The 19,929-nt window shown below is 37.2% G+C and overlaps 1 protein-coding gene across 3 annotated transcripts in view; it reads left to right on the top strand.

Moving 5' to 3' along the window:
• Positions 1-19,929, top strand: part of SMAP1 (small ArfGAP 1) — a 168,339-nt gene that overhangs the window by 133,591 nt on the left and 14,819 nt on the right. For all 3 annotated transcript variants that reach the window (XM_044917295.1, XM_021691941.1, XM_021691940.1), the window contains one exon: positions 10,263-10,353. In XM_044917295.1, coding sequence (XP_044773230.1) covers positions 10,263-10,353 — 91 coding nt within the window. The remainder of the gene's footprint in view (positions 1-10,262; positions 10,354-19,929) is intronic.

The following is a 19,929-nucleotide window of genomic DNA, read 5'->3' as shown; positions in this document are numbered from 1 at the left end:
CTTTCTTTCTTTCTTTCTTTCTTTCTTTCTTTCTTTCTTTCTTTCTTCCTTCCTTCCTTCCTTCCTTCCTTTTCTTTCTTTTCTCTCTCTTTCTTTTTATATTTGTTATTATTATTTTTACAAAGTCTTGTGTTGAGGGCTGACTTTCAGTGGATTGCTGCAAGGAGCTTCTCAGCCAAATACAAAACCTTGACCCAGAAGCAGGTCATCCATGAATAGTTTAGTTCCAGGTTCCCCACGAACTTGTGTTGTGTGATGGGCAAGGGGGTGGCGCCTTTCCAGCTGCACCCCATTTATATTTTTTCTTTCAGGTATAGTTTGCTATTAAGTAGTAATTATAAAAAAACTCTTTTTCTTTCTCTGTTAACCTTCAGACTACTGTGTAAAGCAAGAATAAAATAGTAAGATGAATGTTAAAGACATAGGTATAGATACGCCTATTCCTTGTATTGGAATTACTGACTTTTTTCCCAGTCTTGCTGATTCACTGCTGAGAGGCTGACTATAGACATTTGGATGCAATCCACAGTCTTACAGAACTTGGAAAGATCATTCTGCCCTCTAGGAGTTTACCACTGCTCGAAGGAGATGAACCCCTTTACACCTGAGTCCAGCAGTACTGTAGCCGATTCCTATCTTCAGGCAAAAGCTCTAAGTATAATTGTGATGAGTATTTCAAACTGGATACTTCTAAGAGTGAAACCAGGCACTATTAACAGTTAAGTTGGAATCATAGTCATTAGCTGCAGGTGCCCTGAGCAAACTGGGACATATAGTCACCTACCTTATAAGGCATCATTCAGATACATGCTGAGCCTAGCATGACATTCCTTTGAGCGTCCAGAAGACTTCCTTTGTTTGTTTGCTTGTTTTAACACCATCATTGCACTAATCCACTCTGAACCACTGTTATAATTATGTCTGTTTGCTTGACTCAAATATAAGCTTCTGAAGATTAGGAACTAAGTCTTATTCATCTTTGTATCCCTAGTGCCTTTATAGGACCTGGCATATAACTGTAAAGGCTGCCACCACACTCCCCACTGACTGCCATTTATGAAGTGCCTGTTATGTGTCCCCCCACTATGAGAGGGACTCTAGATATTATTTTACTTAATCCTCACAAAAATTCTGCAAAGTAACCATTATTTTACCAAAGTAGGCATTTGATGTTTGTGTTACATAATGGGAAACCTTGCAGACCTGATGTATAAAGCATTATAGGTCATTCTTTGAGAAACTTTACAAACTGAGACAGGAGCTAGAAGATTAGCCAGATTCTTAGAAGGAAAATGTTTGTATCATTGAGCTTGACATGAATTCTGCGCAAAATTCAAATGGGACTTTTTTTTAATGGCCTACTTCTTTTCTCAAAATGTTAACAGCAGTCACTAGGTGCTTATATGAGTTCCCTGGGAACAGCTCCTGTCAGACTAAGCTTATTGTTTGAGATTCTTGGATATCTTTCTGGTCAAGATGTAGACAGGTAGGCCTGATGTGCAGATTGTAGACAGATTGTGAACTAGATGGACAGCTCTACCAGAGAAATCCAGTTAATAGAATTGATGTTAGTACCGAGGGAGTTTGCTACATTCTTCAGGGCTCAATCCTGGACTTTGTTCTTTTCAGCATTTTTATTAACTGAGTACATCAATGTCATATTGTTCAAATTTTCAAATAACCAACGAAGATTAGTTAAGTCATTGCATGACAGAACAATTCCTCAAAAAATCTTAAACACAAAAATTCCAACAAATTGGACAAAAGTAAAATTCCAAAATAAGTGCATCCAAACCTCAACTGCCCTAAATATAATATCACGAAGGAAAATGTCAGGGAATTTTAGATGAATGAGGGCTTGATGTGAATTAGTGGTCTGCTATGGCTGCTGAGAGGGTCAAGGCTCTACTTAATCATTTCTCACTTGTTTTCTGCATGGCTCTGTCATGGAGTATAGGGTTAAGTGAGGAGATGGTACAGGCTGCCTGAAGAGGAAACTTTCTAATATTTAGCGTTGTCCAAGTATGGAATATGCTGTATCACCATAACCAGTGATTCCATAATACTGGAAAATTTTCTTACAGAGAGACTGGCCATGTAAGAGATGTTACAGCAGTGTTTTATGCATCACATAATGAATTGAGTAAATGTCTTTTAAGGCTCCTTCCTGTGCTGAAATTTATATAAGTCTCATATTTCTCCAGCCCAGTGAAATACTGTTTGGGATTGTAATGTTCCTAGGCCATATAAAGAGCCATTTACTGAAAGATGTCCATATGGTTGGGGAAATAAAATGTAGATTACAGTTCTAAATTGAACCCTAAAAATACAACTTATTAAAGAATATTAAATTCAAAAAACAGTACACTATGTATTGATAAGTTTAATGTGAAAAAAGATTCATAAGTACATTATAAAGAATGGTAAAGAAGAAAAAAGGAAACTTTAACAAGATTCAGAGTAAGTAAACAAAATAAGATGTTGGAAATAAGTTAGTGCAAGATTATTTCTTACATAAAATAGTTTTAAACAAGGTTGTATATAATTCAGTTGTGACAGTATACACATACAAACACATATGTAGTAATTACAACAACCAATATATCCTAGGAATTAAGACAGTGAATTTTATTAATGTATTGGTTTTAGACTATTGAGACTACTGGGTAAACAATAAAGATGATTCAGGCTTTGCAGTTTTTCTACTTTATAGTAGAATGTATGATGAAGTACAACCCAATAGCCTTTGAGTAATTCGTCATTTATAAATCTTTACTAAAAAATTCTGTAAAGGTGGAATCCTAGTATAAAGATTTCAACATGTATCCAGATGAAAGTAGTATTCTGGTAATTGTGTTATTGAGTGGCTTGTTAGAAGAAATCTAACAACTTGTTAGATTTCAAGTTGTAATGAAGGAGTAAATTAATGTTAATCCTCCTGTCCAACGAAGTGTTGTGTCTCCACTCTTGGCCTGAAGCAATAAAGAATTAGAGATTGGTGCCCAAAGCGAAAGCAGAAAACAGTTTTATTAAAGCAACAGTACACTCTCTAGGGGAGAGTGGGCAGGTTCTGCAAGGTGGAACCGGCCACTAGGTTGTTTTTGTTTTGTTTTGTTTTTGTTTTTTAAATATTTTATTTATTTATTTGACAGAGAGAGAGAGAGACAGACAGCGAGAGAGGGAACACAAGCAGGGGGAATGGGAGAGGGAGAAGCAGGCTTCCCATTGAGCAGGGAGCCCGATGCGGGGCTCGATCCCAGGACCCTGGGATCATGACCTGAGCCAAAGGCAGACGCTTAACCGATTGAGCCACCCAGGTGTCCCCTAGGTTGTTTTGGGGTTGGATATATATTGGGTTTTTCTGGACTGGGAAGACCTGTGACTTGCAGTGGGGTGGTGTTGAGGGCTCCTTGACTGACAGCTTAAGATTATGTAACCACTTTCCTACTATGCATGCCCATTTCCATAATGTATCTGAAAAGATGATAAGGGGGGCTTTAACTGCAAAACAGATGTATGTAAATGGCTGTATAGCTAAAGGTCAAGCTGGGCACACCTTTTGCCTGGACTATGCATGCACCTTTTTAGGGACAGTTTCTCTAGGCTGTTAACATCCTGTTGCGAGGGGAACATAACCCGGTTTTCTTTATCGTAAGGGTGTTTCTTGGTGTGTTCTTCCACTGCTCATTATCTAGTTTCTTCTTCACACTCCTAAAGCATTGCTCTGATCATGTCACAAGACAACACACCCCTATGCTTACAATGGTAGTGATCGTTTTCTTTCTCAGTACAGTTCACATGCATGCATAACACACTTCCCTGGGAGTAATGTCTTTGCTTTGGCTACTGTCTTTGAAAATTGATGCCCTATCTAACTACTAGCTCTAGTTGGTTATTCAGATCCTTCTACAGAGTGGCCCTAGCTTAGTTTTTCAAATTTATCTGTTATTGTTCCTATACACTTAGACCCATAGGTTGGTCATATATATCCACTCTTTCTTGCTTTCCCGTACTCCGTTTTCTTACTTGGTACTTTTTAAACCAACTCCTACCTTTTGGACTCCTTCCTACCTTTCCTACAGACTTCAAGTAAATATTATTGTCTTTTTAAAGTCCTAATCATCCAGTGACCACCATCATGGGTATAAGTTGCATCTCACACCTTTCATATGGTCTTTATACTCTACCTTGTGTGCAATTATTTGTGTACTTGCCTTGTCCCATCTATCAGATTGTGGTTCCTTTTTTGCAGCTTCTCTTTGTGTCACTGGAAAAATAGTATCCATGTAAGCATTGGGTAATTTTGAATCTAATCTGTGATAAATAAGAATTGTTAAGGAAAAGGCATCATGATGCTGGGAAAGGAGCCCTACCAGGAGAATAGCTTCTTTAGCCACTTTTACGGAGTCTTTGGACAAATCATATCACTCTAATATCCTTAATTTTAAAATGAGAGAGTTGAACATATATTATATCCCTTCTGTTGTATGATTCTATAAATGTTAAAGGAAACTGATTATACATAAACTAGTTAAGACCTATTTGAGATGTAGTCATTTTTTTTTTTTAAGATTTTATTTATTTATTTGAGAGAGAGCGAGTGTGTGAGTAGGAGGAGGAGCAGAGGGAAAGTGAGCCCTGCTGAGCAGAGAGCCACACAAGAGGCTCGGGGCTCAATCTCCCAACCCTGAGATCATGACCTGAACTGAAATCAAGAGTTGGATGCTTAACCAACTGAACCACCCAGGTGCCCTGAATTGTAGTCAGTTTTAAAAAAAGTTTTTAATTACCTCTAGCACTTAGAAAATTGGATAGCTTCCCTATTCTTACATATTAATGCTATTATCTACATTAATTGGTCAGCTTAAGCATAGTGAATCACGTTTTAGGGGAGAGGGTGTTATTTCTATTATTTAAAAGGTTGGTAAATGTAGGAGTTGGAAACGAAGTAGGGTTTTTATTCATTTATAATCTGTGGATAATAATTTGAATGAGACATCTGCTCAATATGTGTCTAAGGAACTTATAAAATTTCTTAATCTAAGTAGACCTGTAGTATCCTTGCTTGTTAGAAAATTGTGTCTAATAAATTATAAATTGCTTAATTCTATTCATTGACAGTTGACTGCATTCCTCACTTATTAAAAGGCAAATTGCATAATGTTTTTAGTAGCAGGAGAATTTAAAGTGGGATGATTCTACACATACTGATTATGACATATCTAAGCTAAATGTGAGATGTCAAAGTGGTGACAGTTACATGAGGGAAAATGTGGTTGGCAAGGTCTTGATTTACTGTTATCACACTTTATTATATCCTTGCCCCCAAATCCTAAGAAGATGTTAGCATTTTTATTCCGAAATCTTCTAAAATTCAGCTTTAAGAAATTACATAATTTATATGAGAGCTACATTTCAGATATCTTTAATAATTTTATCTTGTTAATTCTTTACAAAGCTCAACAGAATTGGTATGCTGTAAGAACAAAAGGACAAATAATAGTTTGTGTTTTAATACTTTGATTTAAGGCTTATTATCTTTATATCCTGAAAATATTTGACAAATAGTACTTAGTGAGTGTTATATCTAAGTCTGGTAGAAATCAGATATGTTCTTTTTTTTTTTTTTTTTTTTACATTTTTAAAAATTTTATTATGTTACGTTAATCACCATATATTACATCATTAGTTTTTGATGTAGTGTTCCATGATATGTTGTTAAAGATTTTTTCCTTTTAGAAGAGATTGTCAGGAAGGCATAAAATATTACACATCTGTTTGTTAATCAAAATGTCTAACTGGAATATATTTTGGGAGTCCACATATAGTTCTTCTCTAACATTAATCTGGTGAGATGTATATACATATATATACATGTGTCATATATTTTTTTAATATAAATAAAGAGTAAAAAATATGTTTTGCTACAGAAACCACTTAGACTTCAGAGTGGCCATGAAAGGTGTTTTCAGGATAAACACAGGGTACTTCTGCTTCCTTCTTGATAAATCCAGGCTATTTAAAAGCTGTCACATTGCCCTGTTGCCATGGATATTGTAATGAGGGAGAAGGAAAAAACTATTCCTAACTTCTTGTCTTATTTCTTAAGATTTGATTTTGATAATTTTAAATGTTTCATTTTTGAAATGCTAGATTATGCTTTGTGGTGAAGAAAGGAGATTTATTATTTTGACACTGTCTTTCTAGTTCAGTGTCTGAGGCCTTCTGTAATCTTCCTCTTCAGTCAAAAACTGAGTGTCTTGTCAGCTTTTAGAATATGGCAGTGTCAAGAAGCCATAGCAGTGGACATGATTTCAAAGCCTCTTTGAAATAGGCTTTGCCTCTCAATTTATTGGTGATGGCATTGGGCTTAAATGTATATCATCATGGAATAAAATGCAATACCTAGATATTTTTAGTTTGTGTTTTTTAAAAAAATACTGAATCTTTCTTTGTTTTAGAGGGCTGTATTAATTTAGAGGATTTTTTTAGAGTTTCTTCCAAATTCTCATAATGGCACTATATAAGCAAAGATTTTTTTATCCCTCAAGTCTGTATTTCTTAGATACTATAATCATCTAAGACTAGGAAAATAAATGCTTTATTTCTGTCATTTTACACAAAGATCTGTAAGAATAATTATAAGTGTAAATGAATAATGAACTAATTTTTAGTTACTAGAAAGTCACTCACAGAAATTGAATAGAAAATTAATATCTTTTTATGTATATTTAAGTTCTGAAAGATTAAATATTATTCCGGCTAGAATTTCAAGATTTCTTGGGGTGCGTGGGTGGCTCAGTCGTTAAGCATCTGCCTTCGGCTCAGGTCATGATCCCAGGGTCCTGGGATCGAGCCCCGCATCGGGCTCCCTGCTCTGTGGGAAGCCTGCTTCTCCCTCTCCCGCTCCCTCTGCTTGTGTTCCCTCTCTTGCTCTCTCTCTCTGTCAAATAAATAAATAAAATCTTAAAAAAAAAAAAAAAGATTTCTTACCTGTATAGTTTGTTGCTTTGGTGTATCTGTCCTTGAATTTTCTCTTTAATAGATTTCAAAATAAAAATAATGAGGTTCATTTCTTAAGTTTACACTTATGAACAGTATCATCTGAATTCAATCTTTGTAGCTCTCACTAATGTATTTAAGGTAGTACTTGGATTACTATGAATATATAAAAGAGTGATCTCTAAAATTATCTCTGCCACATATCAGTGTGTTTGTGATACTGCCTCAGCAAGATTTGAAGATGAAGAGATATAAGGTAGTTTTTAAAGTGATCGACTCTTTTGCCTTTTTAATTTGTGAGACAACCTATGAAATGCCAACTCTAAGATAATAATTCATGTCGGAATTGTTGAAATCCATCTGGAATAGCCACCTCTTTTTGGAGTAGTTTGTAAGGTTTAGGGCATAGATGTTCTTCACTTACATAGGTTGATCCACTCTAAGGAGCCAAGGAGCAGTCTGTATTCAGAGCAGTGTTTCTCAACCCATGAGGCTGGTAAGAAATATGGGTTATATTATGATCCAGCCTGCATATGCTCGCATGTGTGCACAAATATGCAAAACAATTCATGAATACTTTGTACAGTGCACTGTTTCCTATTTCATTTTTTTTAATGCCAATTCTAATTGTTATCCAAAAATAAGATTTCAAAACTGAGTATTGGGCCATGTCTGCAATTTGATAAACTATGTTTAGGATATGCCCCTTATTCTTAAAGTTTTTCTTTACCTTGCACTGCTTATACACATGTTCTATATTATATAGTTTTCTATGGAGATCGTTGATAAACATCTATTTAAACTATGATGCAATTGCAATCTAAAGAAGAAGAGAAACTCTGGGAACCCATATAGATGTGTGACATCTGGAAGGAAAGATATTTTCTAGACTGTTTGCAGTAGTTCTGAGGATGGGAGTCAGGATTTCCAGAGGATCTCTTGTTTGTTTGATTTGGCTTTTTCTTTCCTTTCCAAACAATGGGTAATTTCATACTCAGCAATATTTTAAAAGGTAGTTCTAATTTATTGGGAAAATAACTCATAAACCAGAATTTGAATTTTTAAAAAGAGGTCATTTTGGCCTGAAGATTATTAGAATGCAGAAAGTAAATAGGAAGGAATTCCTTACAGTTTTATTCCATGCTTCTTTTGCAGGGAAGAAGTTTCAGTAAAATATATCAAAGAAAGAATTTTAAATTGGGGGACAGAAAATAAGCTTTAGTCACTCTTTCTCTATTTAGCATATGATATCTGAGCCTCAATTTGCAAAGTGAATGAGTTTGGCCAGATTATTTAAGTTTATTTTCAACTTTAAGACTTTCTGATTTTAGGTTAAATCAGGGATTAGATTTTTAAGTGCCTTCTAGGCATAAGACACTTATATGGTAAAATTTAGAATATTACAGACAGGGGTATGAATTAATTAAGATCAATGAGGACCTGTTTGAGGAAGCTGCTAGAATCCTGCTCAGATGTTATTTGAAGTTTGTGTGCTTTATGGCCACTTAATCCTCAGGTTCTCTTGCAGAGTTGAGTACTTATACACTCAATACAGATTGTCCAGGAAAGAAGGAAGGATGGAAGTTCTAGCATTTTAAGTATTTAGTTGGAATTGACTCTGTGGTTACTATAAACTGTGCTTTCTTTGAAATTATTTTGCTATAAAAGTAAGTCTTACCTCTATTGGAGGTGAAAAATAGAAGAAAATGTGAAATGGATTATGTTAAACTTCTGAGAATTGTGTATTGTTATAGGCTGATAATTCTGTATTTGAGAAGGTTATTAAAGAATTGATATCCGTGATGGTAGGTTAATTAAATAAATAACATAAACAATTTTGAAGGAGATGGTTGTGATTAAAAACAAGTTAAGAGTAGATATATGTTCTTAGAAATTATATATCTGTATAGCTAACAAAAATGTACTCCTACAAACAACTAAGCTATGAACTTTTTAGGTAGTTTAGAAGTTGTAGAAGAAATGATCTTATAGGAATGGTTTGAGAAATGACTGTGAGTGAATGAATGTTTTATTTTCTCGGTCTAAGAGAGGTAGGCTATATATTTAATGGAATGTTACTCAGCTGTAAGACAGAATGAAATCTTTCCATTTGTGACAACTTGGATGAACCTTGAGGGCATTATGCCAAGAGTAATAAGTCAGACAGAGAAAGGCAACTGCCATATGATCTCACTTATATGTAGAATCTAAAAAAGAACTCCAAACAAACAAAAACAAATGAAAAAAACAAGTTCATGGATACAGAGAACAGATGGGTGGTTGTTAGAGGCAGGGGTGAGAGGTGGGCAAATGGGTGAAGGGGATTAAAAGGTACAAACTTACAGTTATAGAATAAATAAGTCCTAGGGGTATAATGTACAGCACGGTAGCTATAGTTAATAATACTGTCTTGTATATTTAAAATTTGCTAAGAGTAGGTCTTAAAAGTTTTCACCATTAGAAGTGTAATGGTGAAATGGTGTCACCGTAATTATGTGGTGATGTTAACTACACTTACTGGGTGGTGATGATTTTACAATGTATACAAATATGGAATCGTTATGTCGTGCACATGAGCTAATATAATATTATATGCCAATTATATCTACGTTAAAAAAGTGAAAAGAGAGGTAGGCTTTCAAGTTGATAGTCCAGTGGATGTGCTTCTTTTCATCCTGTCCTGCAGAACATTTCTGTATAAGTGAGAAAGAGAAAGTTTAGAATGTATAACGGTGACTTGGGTTTCTGAGAACTAAAAGAACATTATATTTAAAAATGTAACTGATCGTGTAGACTCAGGAGGAAAACCTATCAGGTAACATTTCATTAGGCTCTTCTTGGTGCACAGGTGTCTCCCATGCCAGCAATGTGGCTGAGGGGAGTAACAGCATGCTCATGAAGATTCTGAGGCCTCCCCGGCCTCTAGTTAAGAGCACATTAACAGTAGCTAGCAAATAATATGAAATGGAGTTCTTTTAATTTTAAGTGTAATTTCATATAAAGGATTTAAATGATTAAGAACAATTACATTAAGTGTGTATATTTACTATTTTGGGATCCTGATACGTAAGGTTTGTCATTTCAAGTTCAGTGATCATGCTTACTTGTTTTTTATACAATAATAAATTTTTTGGGCTTCATTACACTATGCTTCATACACTTCATTACGCTATATCAAAATATGCATAATTAATTGGGGCTTAAAAGGCTTGTTCAATTTATTTAAGAAAAATTAATAAAACTGATTATTTCCTTTAAAGCTGCAGAAGAAAGAAGATCAGCAGTTGGAGCCCAAAAAAAGTACTAGCCCTAAAAAAGCTGCAGAGCCCACTGTTGATCTTTTAGGACTTGGTAAGTAACAAAAATATAAGTCACCTTAAGAGTTATACAGTAATTGAAATCTTTACTTGAAATGAATATAATGGCTTTATCATCAGTATGCCAAAAGATACCTGTTAACTGAATTTGAAAATGGTATGATGAGTGTGCTCAGTTCCCACAAAAAGGGAAGTCTTTAATAAGAGAGCTAGTGTCTGTCAGCACTGTCTCCCCTGAAATACAAGTAATGAGTTCCTTGGGGGAAAGAAGAGATATCAAAGTAATCTTCAGAGGCGTAGTGGACTGACATTTCAACATTTAAAATAAAGAGTAGATTTCTTTTTCTCTTCTCTCCCTCCCTCCCTCTTACCCCCACTTCTCTTTATTTATTTTTGTTGGGGGGATTCCCTTAGCAAAATAATTATGGGGTAGCCTTATTGTAATATATGCTGGTTTAAAACAAAATTTAATTTTGGTTAACTGAAGCAATGTGCTTTACACCTAGATCTAGTGGCTAAATTCATTTCATTTATTTGATGACAATAAGAAGTGCTCATTTTAATTTAATGTCGTATTTATTCTTATGGCTGACAGATATATGTTGTCTGCCTGGTAAGTAAACAGGCTTCCATTCAAGGAATGTCTATATGTGCTTTTCTACAAATACTGTCAGCTCTTTTTAGATCTTTCTTCTCTTCCTACAAAAATAGCTTTAAATAAATGGTTTTTTTTAGTAATATCTGAGCCTTCAGCAGTAATTAATGTAAACATTTTTTTTAGTTTGGAGAAGGATTAACAAAGGAAAAAATGAAAGATACTTGAAGTTGAACTTCATATACTGCTTTTCTAAAAATTGATCTTTGTTCTTATTGAGTATATATTGTTTTGTTTTAAGAATTATAGTTGAGTGCTTTATTCATTTCTTAGGAAACTGGTATATCACGGAAATATATCCCTGTAGGTAAAAATTTTCTGTGGTGGTGAAAATAAGTAGTATATATAACTGTAATTTTGAAAGTACAGCTTTAGTCCAGGGGCTCTGAAATAATTACGTTGAATTCTAGTGCATATAGTTTCTGTATTTTCTTTTCTGTAAATGAGAGAAAAGAAAAAAAAGACTTATTACTAAAATCTTACTAAAACTATATGAATGTTTGTCTTCACTGTACCATTTCCTTTCCAGTCTAAGTGTCTGGTTTATTACTTTATAACTTAGAAATGTAAAATATAAACTAGACCTGACTCTTATCATACAGATTCATTCATTGATTTAACAAATACTGATTAAGTGTCTACCATGTTTTCAGGCAACATTATAGGCACTAGGGAGATAGCTATGAATGGAAACAGATAGAAATATCTGACCTTTTGGAGCTTTCATTCTATCTGAGGAAACAGTAAATAACACTTAAGTAAGGTATATTATGGGTCATATACGGTAAGTGCTACAGATAAAGTAAAAATGAGTAGTTGTAATTTTAAATACGGTGGCCAGTGCATGGAAGGTGCTCACTGAGTATTGCTGGAGCAAAGACCTGATGAAGTTGTGGATGTCTGGATGTGTGGGGCAAGAACATTCTAACCAGAGAGAATAGCAAGTGCAGACGCTGTACAGTAGCCGCTTACTTGATGTGTGCAAGAACCAGCAAGGATGACTGTGTAGCCAGAGTGGAATGATCTCTGGGGATAGTCGTGACAGAGGAGGGGAGTGTGTGGCTTTTCCTCTGAGTGTCCTGGAAATACATTGGAGAGATTTGAACAAAAATGTCCATGAACTGACTTTCATTTTTAAAGAATTACTGTAGCTACTATGTTAAGAATAAATTATATAGCAGGGCAAGGCTGGAAGCAGGGAGACCAATAAGGAAACTGTTAGAATAATACAGGTGAGAGATGACGGTGGCTTGGAGTCAGTGGTGACGTTGGAAGTTAAAAGAAGTTATCAGGTTCTGGGTATGTTTAGAAGTTGGAGCCAATAGGATTTGCTGACCAACTGAAGTTATAGAATGTTTATCTTTGGCAATGAACTTGTAGAACAGGCAAATCTGCTGATTTAGGACAAGAAAAATTGCTATAACAATGTCTTGACTAGCCAGTGTGATCTAGTAGACAAATGGGGTGGCTGGCCTTAAATACTCAACTCTTACTGCAGTAATGTTGTGTAGTAATAACCACCAGCACTCAGCAGCTCACATCAGGACACGTTTCTTGTTTCTGCTCTCAAGTCTGTGGGTCAACTAGGGCATCTCTGCTAGAACTTCATTTGATGTGTTTCCTGCCAACTGTTGCACTGTCACATATTGTGTCTCTGTTTTTCAAGATCCTGTAAGTGTTTCCCTGTCCTCTGCCACCCACCGTCAAAGCCGGTACCACAGATTTTAGATTTGGTGATGACAGCACCCCTCTTGTGGCAAGACTTTCTGTGATAGTGCCCATGCCCCCTAGCAAACAACCCCCAAATCTCCTTGGCATGTATCAGTTAACATTTCTTTCTCTCACTCATGGTCTGTGTAGTACCTGTTCTTATCCGTTTAATATCTGATACGTTCTCTATCAGCTCTCTTTCTGACAGCGGGAGAGCTTCAGGGAACCGTTTCTTTAGGGGAGAACCAAGGTCGATATAGGACAGGAAGGTGAAGAGGATATTTGAAGAACATAAGGATATATAGGGGATTTTGCTGGTGACTGTCAGTTTTAGATCATATACTGGAAGAGTTCCAAAGGGGGCCTGGACAGGAGCTAAGGTCAGAAAGAGGGATATCTTGCTGATGAAGTTTTAGCAGCAGGGATTGGGGGTATCTTACCCAGAGTATGTACAACTCTTCACTCTTACTGATCATAAATTCTTTTTAAAAATCTTTTCAGGCTTTTTTTTTTTTTTTTAAAGCTCTGTGAAGCATTACCTTTAATGAGTTTGTGAAGGTCTAGGAGACCACAGAGAATCAGAGGTCCCTTCCAGCTCAAAACAAACAGTGATCCTAGATCAGAATTGATTATTGGTATCTACTTTGGGCCGCAGACTGTTTTTCTTTTGCCCAAGGTAAGCATACCACTCTCCCCTAAGGGGACTCTGGTTTTCCCCTGTAAATTGAAACATGGTACGGGGTAGGGAGCAGGTGCCCTGAAGTATGATTTATGGTCATGCAGAGATGACAGTATATCCCCATGTGAATGAGACTGGAACAGGCATTAACATAAAGCATTTGCAGAAAATACAGAGAAAACCCTCACCATTAGTTTAGTCACACGACCACAGAGGGGCCATGAATCCTAAAGTTTACTGTTTGTATTTGGGATCACTTTTAATCTCATAATAGGGTAATCATTAAGATCATATTTTAGTAATTTGATCTTCCCTTTAAATGGCACTTTGGTGAGTCCATGGTCTTTTTTTCCAACCTACTGACTCAAGCTAAACCTATTTTCTTCAGCTCACCTTTCCTGATCTACTCCCTATCCCAAGGTCAAACATAAAATGCTCTGGATATGCTTTTTAGCAAGGCTCAGCAAGATTTTTATGAAAAGGGCCGAATACTTCAGCTTTGCAAGGTACATGGTTTCTGCAACTACTTAACTCTCCCATTGTAATATGCAAGTAGCTGTATGCACATACATAAGCAATTGAGCATGGCTATGTTCCAGAAATATTTAAAAATAGGCAGTGGATTATAGTTTGCTGACCTCTGCCTTTTGTTCCCGATTGTACCTGCAAGAACTGCTTCATATATATACTAATTAGAGTCCGAAGCCTGTACAAATACGACTTATTCAGTGTTTTGCTCTCTAATACCAGAAGTGGGGTCAGATACTTGGTTATTACCTGCCCTCTAATCTTGGAAATAACCTAATGTCTTAGGGTTCCTCTTCAGTAAGGGCCAGACCGAAAATCCCTGAATCAGACTCCAGACTCAGATACATCTTGACTTGAATGTGTACCTGCTATGTTAGAAGAGAATTGAAATCAGTTTCTAGGGCATGTTGGGGTGGTGTTCTTCATGGTCCCTACCTGTGTAGTTATTCTAGCACCGGGCATTATGCTGTTATGCTAGTCTCCAATTTTTGTTGATTTTTGCTTAGTTTTTACATGATAAAAACTGACAGACAGCTTAGCAATTGGTTAGGATAATCCTTCCAGACTAATACTTTCATCCAGTAGTGCTTTTTGCTTTTTCTTTTCTTTTTTTTTTTTTTTTTTAGAAAACCCCATCTGAGAATGCTTCAGGGCTGAGCAAATGCTCTAAGCATAAGGCTTGAGAAGAATCATAAATTGCTGGTGTTAAACGTGACCTTACAGGTTGCAGTTCAATATGCCACCGAAGGTAGAAAGCTCTCCTGTGGGGTTTCTGTCTGCGGTCGTCTGTTCACTGCACGCACAGAGCAGCGCACCCTGGCCCCTTGCCAGGAGGCTTTGACCGGCAGTCCTGTCAGGCACAGAGGTGACTGGGGTGGACCGCAGAAGGTGTCTGAGAGGATCGGATCCTCAGTGCTCCAGAAGGCATCTTGCAAAGGATGGATATGATCTTGGTAATAAAAATCTAGCTCAGGGTGTATTCAACTGCTTAAATAAAATCATTCTTATGCTTACTCACTTTAGTCTAGGGAAATTTCTGCCTAAACATTTCTTAAGTTCTACTTTAAATTATTTTAAATACCAAACTCTATAGAGGAGTAGGTAGAGGTTCCTTCAGTTTTTTCTTAATTCAAAAGCTCAAAGGACATACAGCTTTGGGCAAGTTTTCAAGTTTTCTCATTCATGTTTGTGTTTCAGGAAATAAAAGCTTTAACTTACCACGATGGCCGAGTTCAAATGCATTGACAATGCTAGTTAAATGCAGTTAACAGTATATAACCTACTTAATTTTCTAGTAACATACATTCCAGTTTTACATGATGAGAGAGATGAATATATTACTCTCTTTTTTCTCTGAGTTTTTTTGTTTTTAGAAGATTTTTTTGGACAGAAACAAGCTAAAGGATAAAACCCCCACAGAAAGCATTCTATGTACTTTTATTTATTTTTTAAAGATTATTTATTTATTTATTTGACAGAGAGAGACAACACAAGCAGGGGGAGTGGGAGAGGGAGAAGCAGGCTTCCCGCCGAGCAGGGAGCCCGATCGGGGGCTCGATCCCAGGACCCTGAGATCACAACCTGAGCCGAAGGCAGATGCTTAACGACTGAATCACGCAGGCGCCCCTCTACGTACTTTTAAAGCAGAAAATTCCTACAGGGAAACTTCTGTTTTTCAAAGTTCATATGCTGTAGACAGAAACAAGTTTGGGAATGAGCAGACTAAATGCCAGACATAGCAGCAGTGGCCCTGGGAAACCACTGGTGTCCTGTGAGCTGTGCACTGACCAGATCAGGAGGATGTTTGTGTAGTTAGCTACACACCCCGTATTTCCAAGGAGAGGGGCTAAGAGAAGGAATACTCTAGCATAAGTACCCTAAATAATTTTGTAGTCTGTTTTGTTTTTCTGATACAGTTTTTAAAATTTAATTTTTTTTAAAGGTTTTATTTATTTATTTGACAGAGACACAACGAGAGAGAGAACACAAGCGGGGGGAGTGGGAGAGGGAGAAGCAGGCTTCCTGCAGAGCAGGGAGCCTGACGCGGGGCTCAATCCCAGGACCCTGGGATCCTGACCTGAGCCGAAGGCAGACGCTTAACAACTGAGCCACCTAGGCGCCCCTTTCCGATACAGTTTTAAACCTAATGAAAACTTGCATTGCTTCTGCTCAGAAGAGTGTGTTCAGTGAACTATTGTAAACTATTATATTACCCTATCAAAAAGGAGGAATTGGTTTTATTTTTGTGTAACCACACCTGTGGAGGAAAGAAAATGCAGGTAGATGAATATATTGCTGTAAGAGAACTGGCAATAGGCAGATCCTTGCAAGTGGTCCTGAGTCCATGCTGGGGAGAAGTGAAGGAAGGGTAAATCACCTGAGGCTGGTGAACTATCATTATTTCCATTTTACAAATGAAGAAACTGAGGCACAGAGAGGTTAAGTTGCCCAAAATCACCTAGCTAGTAGATTACAAAGCTAGGCCCATGTTCTTAACTATTACACTATGTTGAAGCTGTGACACAAAATAAAACTCTAAGACTGCTGGGTGACCTTGTGCCGCACAAAACAGACATTGGCTCCATTTGTCAAATTGATAGCTGGTGGCATTGTGTCATAAGAACAGCACTGAATTTAGAGGCAGTAACCTATAGTTTGTGTGGGCTCTAGTGTTTTCATCTGGGAAATGGAAATAAGAACCCCTCTGTGGTTGATGGCCAAATCTAAATGAATAAATAAATGTGAGACATATAGCATAGTAACTTGCATGCAGGGCTGTGCTGAGACTGTAGCCTGAATATCGGGTCAGAGGAGATGAGTAGGAAATAGCTCAGGCCTTTGAAGGGATGTGCAGAAGAGGGAGTCAAATTATGCTGTATAACCTCCAGACCGTTGTCACACAGTATGGTCTTTGGCTGATGGAGGATTTGTTGCTCCCTTAAAAGCACTGAGGAAATCGGGTGGCCTCAAAGAAATCTAGTCTGTCACCATGTTTTAAACATTTAGAAAGAAATTTGTTTTATACAATTCGGTTTTATATTTATATATTTCTTGTCTTCTGAGGCTATAAAATGGTACAGAAATATATATATGTATCTAAGCAGTCCATTCTACAACATTTACTCCTTAAAGTATTTCTTAGCAGTCTCAGACAGCAGCTGTAAATCAACGTGTGTGCGTCTCCTGAAAGATGGACAACCCTGCAGGGCTTGCTGCATAGCACTAGAGTACCCATTCGTAAAGGGGTCCCTTCCTCCAGAGCTGGCCAGAGTGCAGGGATGGGTAGCATGGAGGGGCTTAGAGGGAGAGCAAATAGAGCAAGAGGATTAAGGTGATCTTTTAAGGCCACTTCAGTCATTTTGGTAAAGTACTAAATACTGTCTTTTTAGCAGTAAGAAAATTAACTAAAAAATAAAAATAAATAGCTCCATTTAACTCTCAGGCACCTGTTTTTTTAAAAAAGCATTTGAAAACGATTTGAAGCTTGAAAATTTTAATATGCTTCAAATGGACATTTGTGACTTGAATCTCCCATCCAAGTACTAACCAGGCCCGACCCTGCTTAGCTTTCGAGATCAGACGAGATTGGGCACGCTCAGGGTGGGATGGCCGTAGACTTGTGACTTGAATCTACAAAGTAACACACATGGGAGTTGATTTCATTCCATAAAGCAATTTATGTGTTTTAATACAAAGGAATTCCAAATAACACTTTTATTAAGGAAAGAGCTTTAGATGGTTTCTTATGTAGAAAATAAAAAGGGTTCTTTGAGTAACATGTAAATTTATAAAGCTTTAAGAAGAAAGAGTTTAGCCATGAAAGAGAATATTACTGCATCTCATGGAAGCAGCCTTTTTTAATCAGTCCTATTTCCACTTAAACTCATTCCTTCTTAGGATGATGCCTCAGTAGTTACTGATGAAGACTTAGTCTTGGCGGTTTCCGGTGTAGCAAGGGTGTACTCAAGGCTGAATGTTCGTGCTCAGTCAAAAATGGTAATGAAAAACGTAACATCCATTTACTTATCATATTCTTATCTGCCTTAAACTAGATTAGTAATACATAAAATCTCAGTTGCTCTTTGACATTTTTTATTATTTGTGCAAATAGATTATGACCAGCTAATGTATCTGACATTCAAGTAAAGGATGAATTCAATTAATGTTTATTGAGTGCCAGCAGAATTCATGGAACTCTAGTAAGTACCAGAAAATGCAGCTTTTGTCTGTATATAGTAATACGAGTCGGGGATGAGGTTGCAGTCTGGAAACTGGAAGATAGAGAATTATTGCTGAGGGAAGAGTGGGATTATGTATGAGCATTGGTTGAGAGAATTCAGTTTGAAATATGGAATAATGCTAAAAATTCCCAACTTAAATTTTATTTTCCTCAATTCAAAGGTTAATTGTCTTGCTGCTGCTGATCAGAGGAGGAGCAAATAAGTTTTTTGTTTGTTTTGTTTTGTTTTGTCCTGTGGAAATTTATTTCAAGTAAGATCTAATGTGTTTATTACTACTCAGATAACCAACTACTCAGGTAAACGTAGCTCCTAGGGCCTTACCTTTGTAAGGCATCTTGTGACTTAAAGCCCGTGACTGAGCATACAGCTTTGGAATACTACCTGTCAGCTGCTACGAGAGCACACTTGGAACAGATCTGTAGGTGAGGAGAGTAAGATGTGCTTCCGGCTCACAAGGCGGTGGGTGGAGGACATTTGCCTGTGTGTGACTAGTTGTATGTGGTGCTGTGGCAGCAGGGATGCACTGGCCTGTGGACAGAGTGACTCTGGAGGACAGATTTCTGCTTGGGATAGATAATTCCAACCTCATTGTCATTGGTGACCTGGAGAGGGGAAGCCCTGGGATAGGGCTTTGTGTCAAGCATCAAATTAAGGAGGCAGCTCTACTCTCTTCCTGGTAAAACGACAGGAGGTCATGGACAAGGTGTCTGGGCTATAAACATGGCGCCAGGGTGCAGTAATGTGGCATATTGGGGCTGCCTATCAATCTGAGTATATTCAGATGCCATTAAAAACTAAAAATGACAGGTGCCTGGATGGCTTTAGTCAGTTAAGCGTTCAACTCTTGATTTCAGCTTAGGTCGGGATCTTGGGGTCATGGGATGGAGCCCCACATCTGGCTCCCTGCTCAGTGCAGAGTCTGCTTGTCTCCTTCTGCTCCTTCCCCCACTCTCCCTCTCCCTCTCTCTAATTAATAAATAAATAAATAAAATATTTTTTAAAAACCCTAAAAATGAAAATATTGAGGTACTTGGGAAGGTCGCCATTTTTGCAGCCCCTGGATTTGGGGTGGAAAAGTCAGTAGGCCTGGCTGACCAGATGGAAGGGTCTACAATGGAAGTGGTGTTAGGTCTTCTGGATTTGGGAGTCATCAATTGCCTTAGAAGGGAGCTCGGGCCAAGTACTGTGCCTGGGCAGGGTGGTAGTAAAGCCAGCCCCACCCTCCACGTGGTTTTATTAGGGACATAGGGCAACTGCCACTTAACTGTTTTAACCCTAGATGGGGAAGGGGCACCAGTTTCTGCTTGGGTGCTCCAGAAAAAGCTTCTCAAACTGGTTATGGCAGTTGAGTTTTCTAGGTACACCACCAGACTTCTGTTGAAATCCTAGACTTAATGTGTAAAATTCTCTTGAGGTGATATGATTAAACTCAGATACTTTATATAAGGCATTGATGAAAGTACCTGGCAATAGAATTTAAATAAAAATACTAGTGTTAAAAATGTGTTATTAAAATGCAAAGTATTATATTCTTCCTTCCTTTAGTTTACAAATTATCATTCAAAGGCACTTGGAATGAACCAAAAAGAAGACACTAAATATTGTCTTACTGTTTTGTTTTGGTTGTTTTGTTCTATTTTTTTTTTTACCTTTACTCTTTTGGATTATTGGTGTTAGATGAGTTCTGGTATAGCCACAATTAATAGAATCAGCAGTCTTACTCACCATATTGAGGATTTCTAGAAGACAGAGACTGGCCTTCATGACTTTGTCATATTTGAAATGTTACCTTCTTTC

The sequence above is a fragment of the Neomonachus schauinslandi genome, chromosome 8 (assembly GCF_002201575.2).
Source record: "Neomonachus schauinslandi chromosome 8, ASM220157v2, whole genome shotgun sequence".
NCBI classification, from domain to species: domain Eukaryota; kingdom Metazoa; phylum Chordata; class Mammalia; order Carnivora; family Phocidae; genus Neomonachus; species Neomonachus schauinslandi.
Note: the sequence above shows the minus strand (reverse complement) of the source record. Positions and strands in the feature narration are given on the sequence as shown.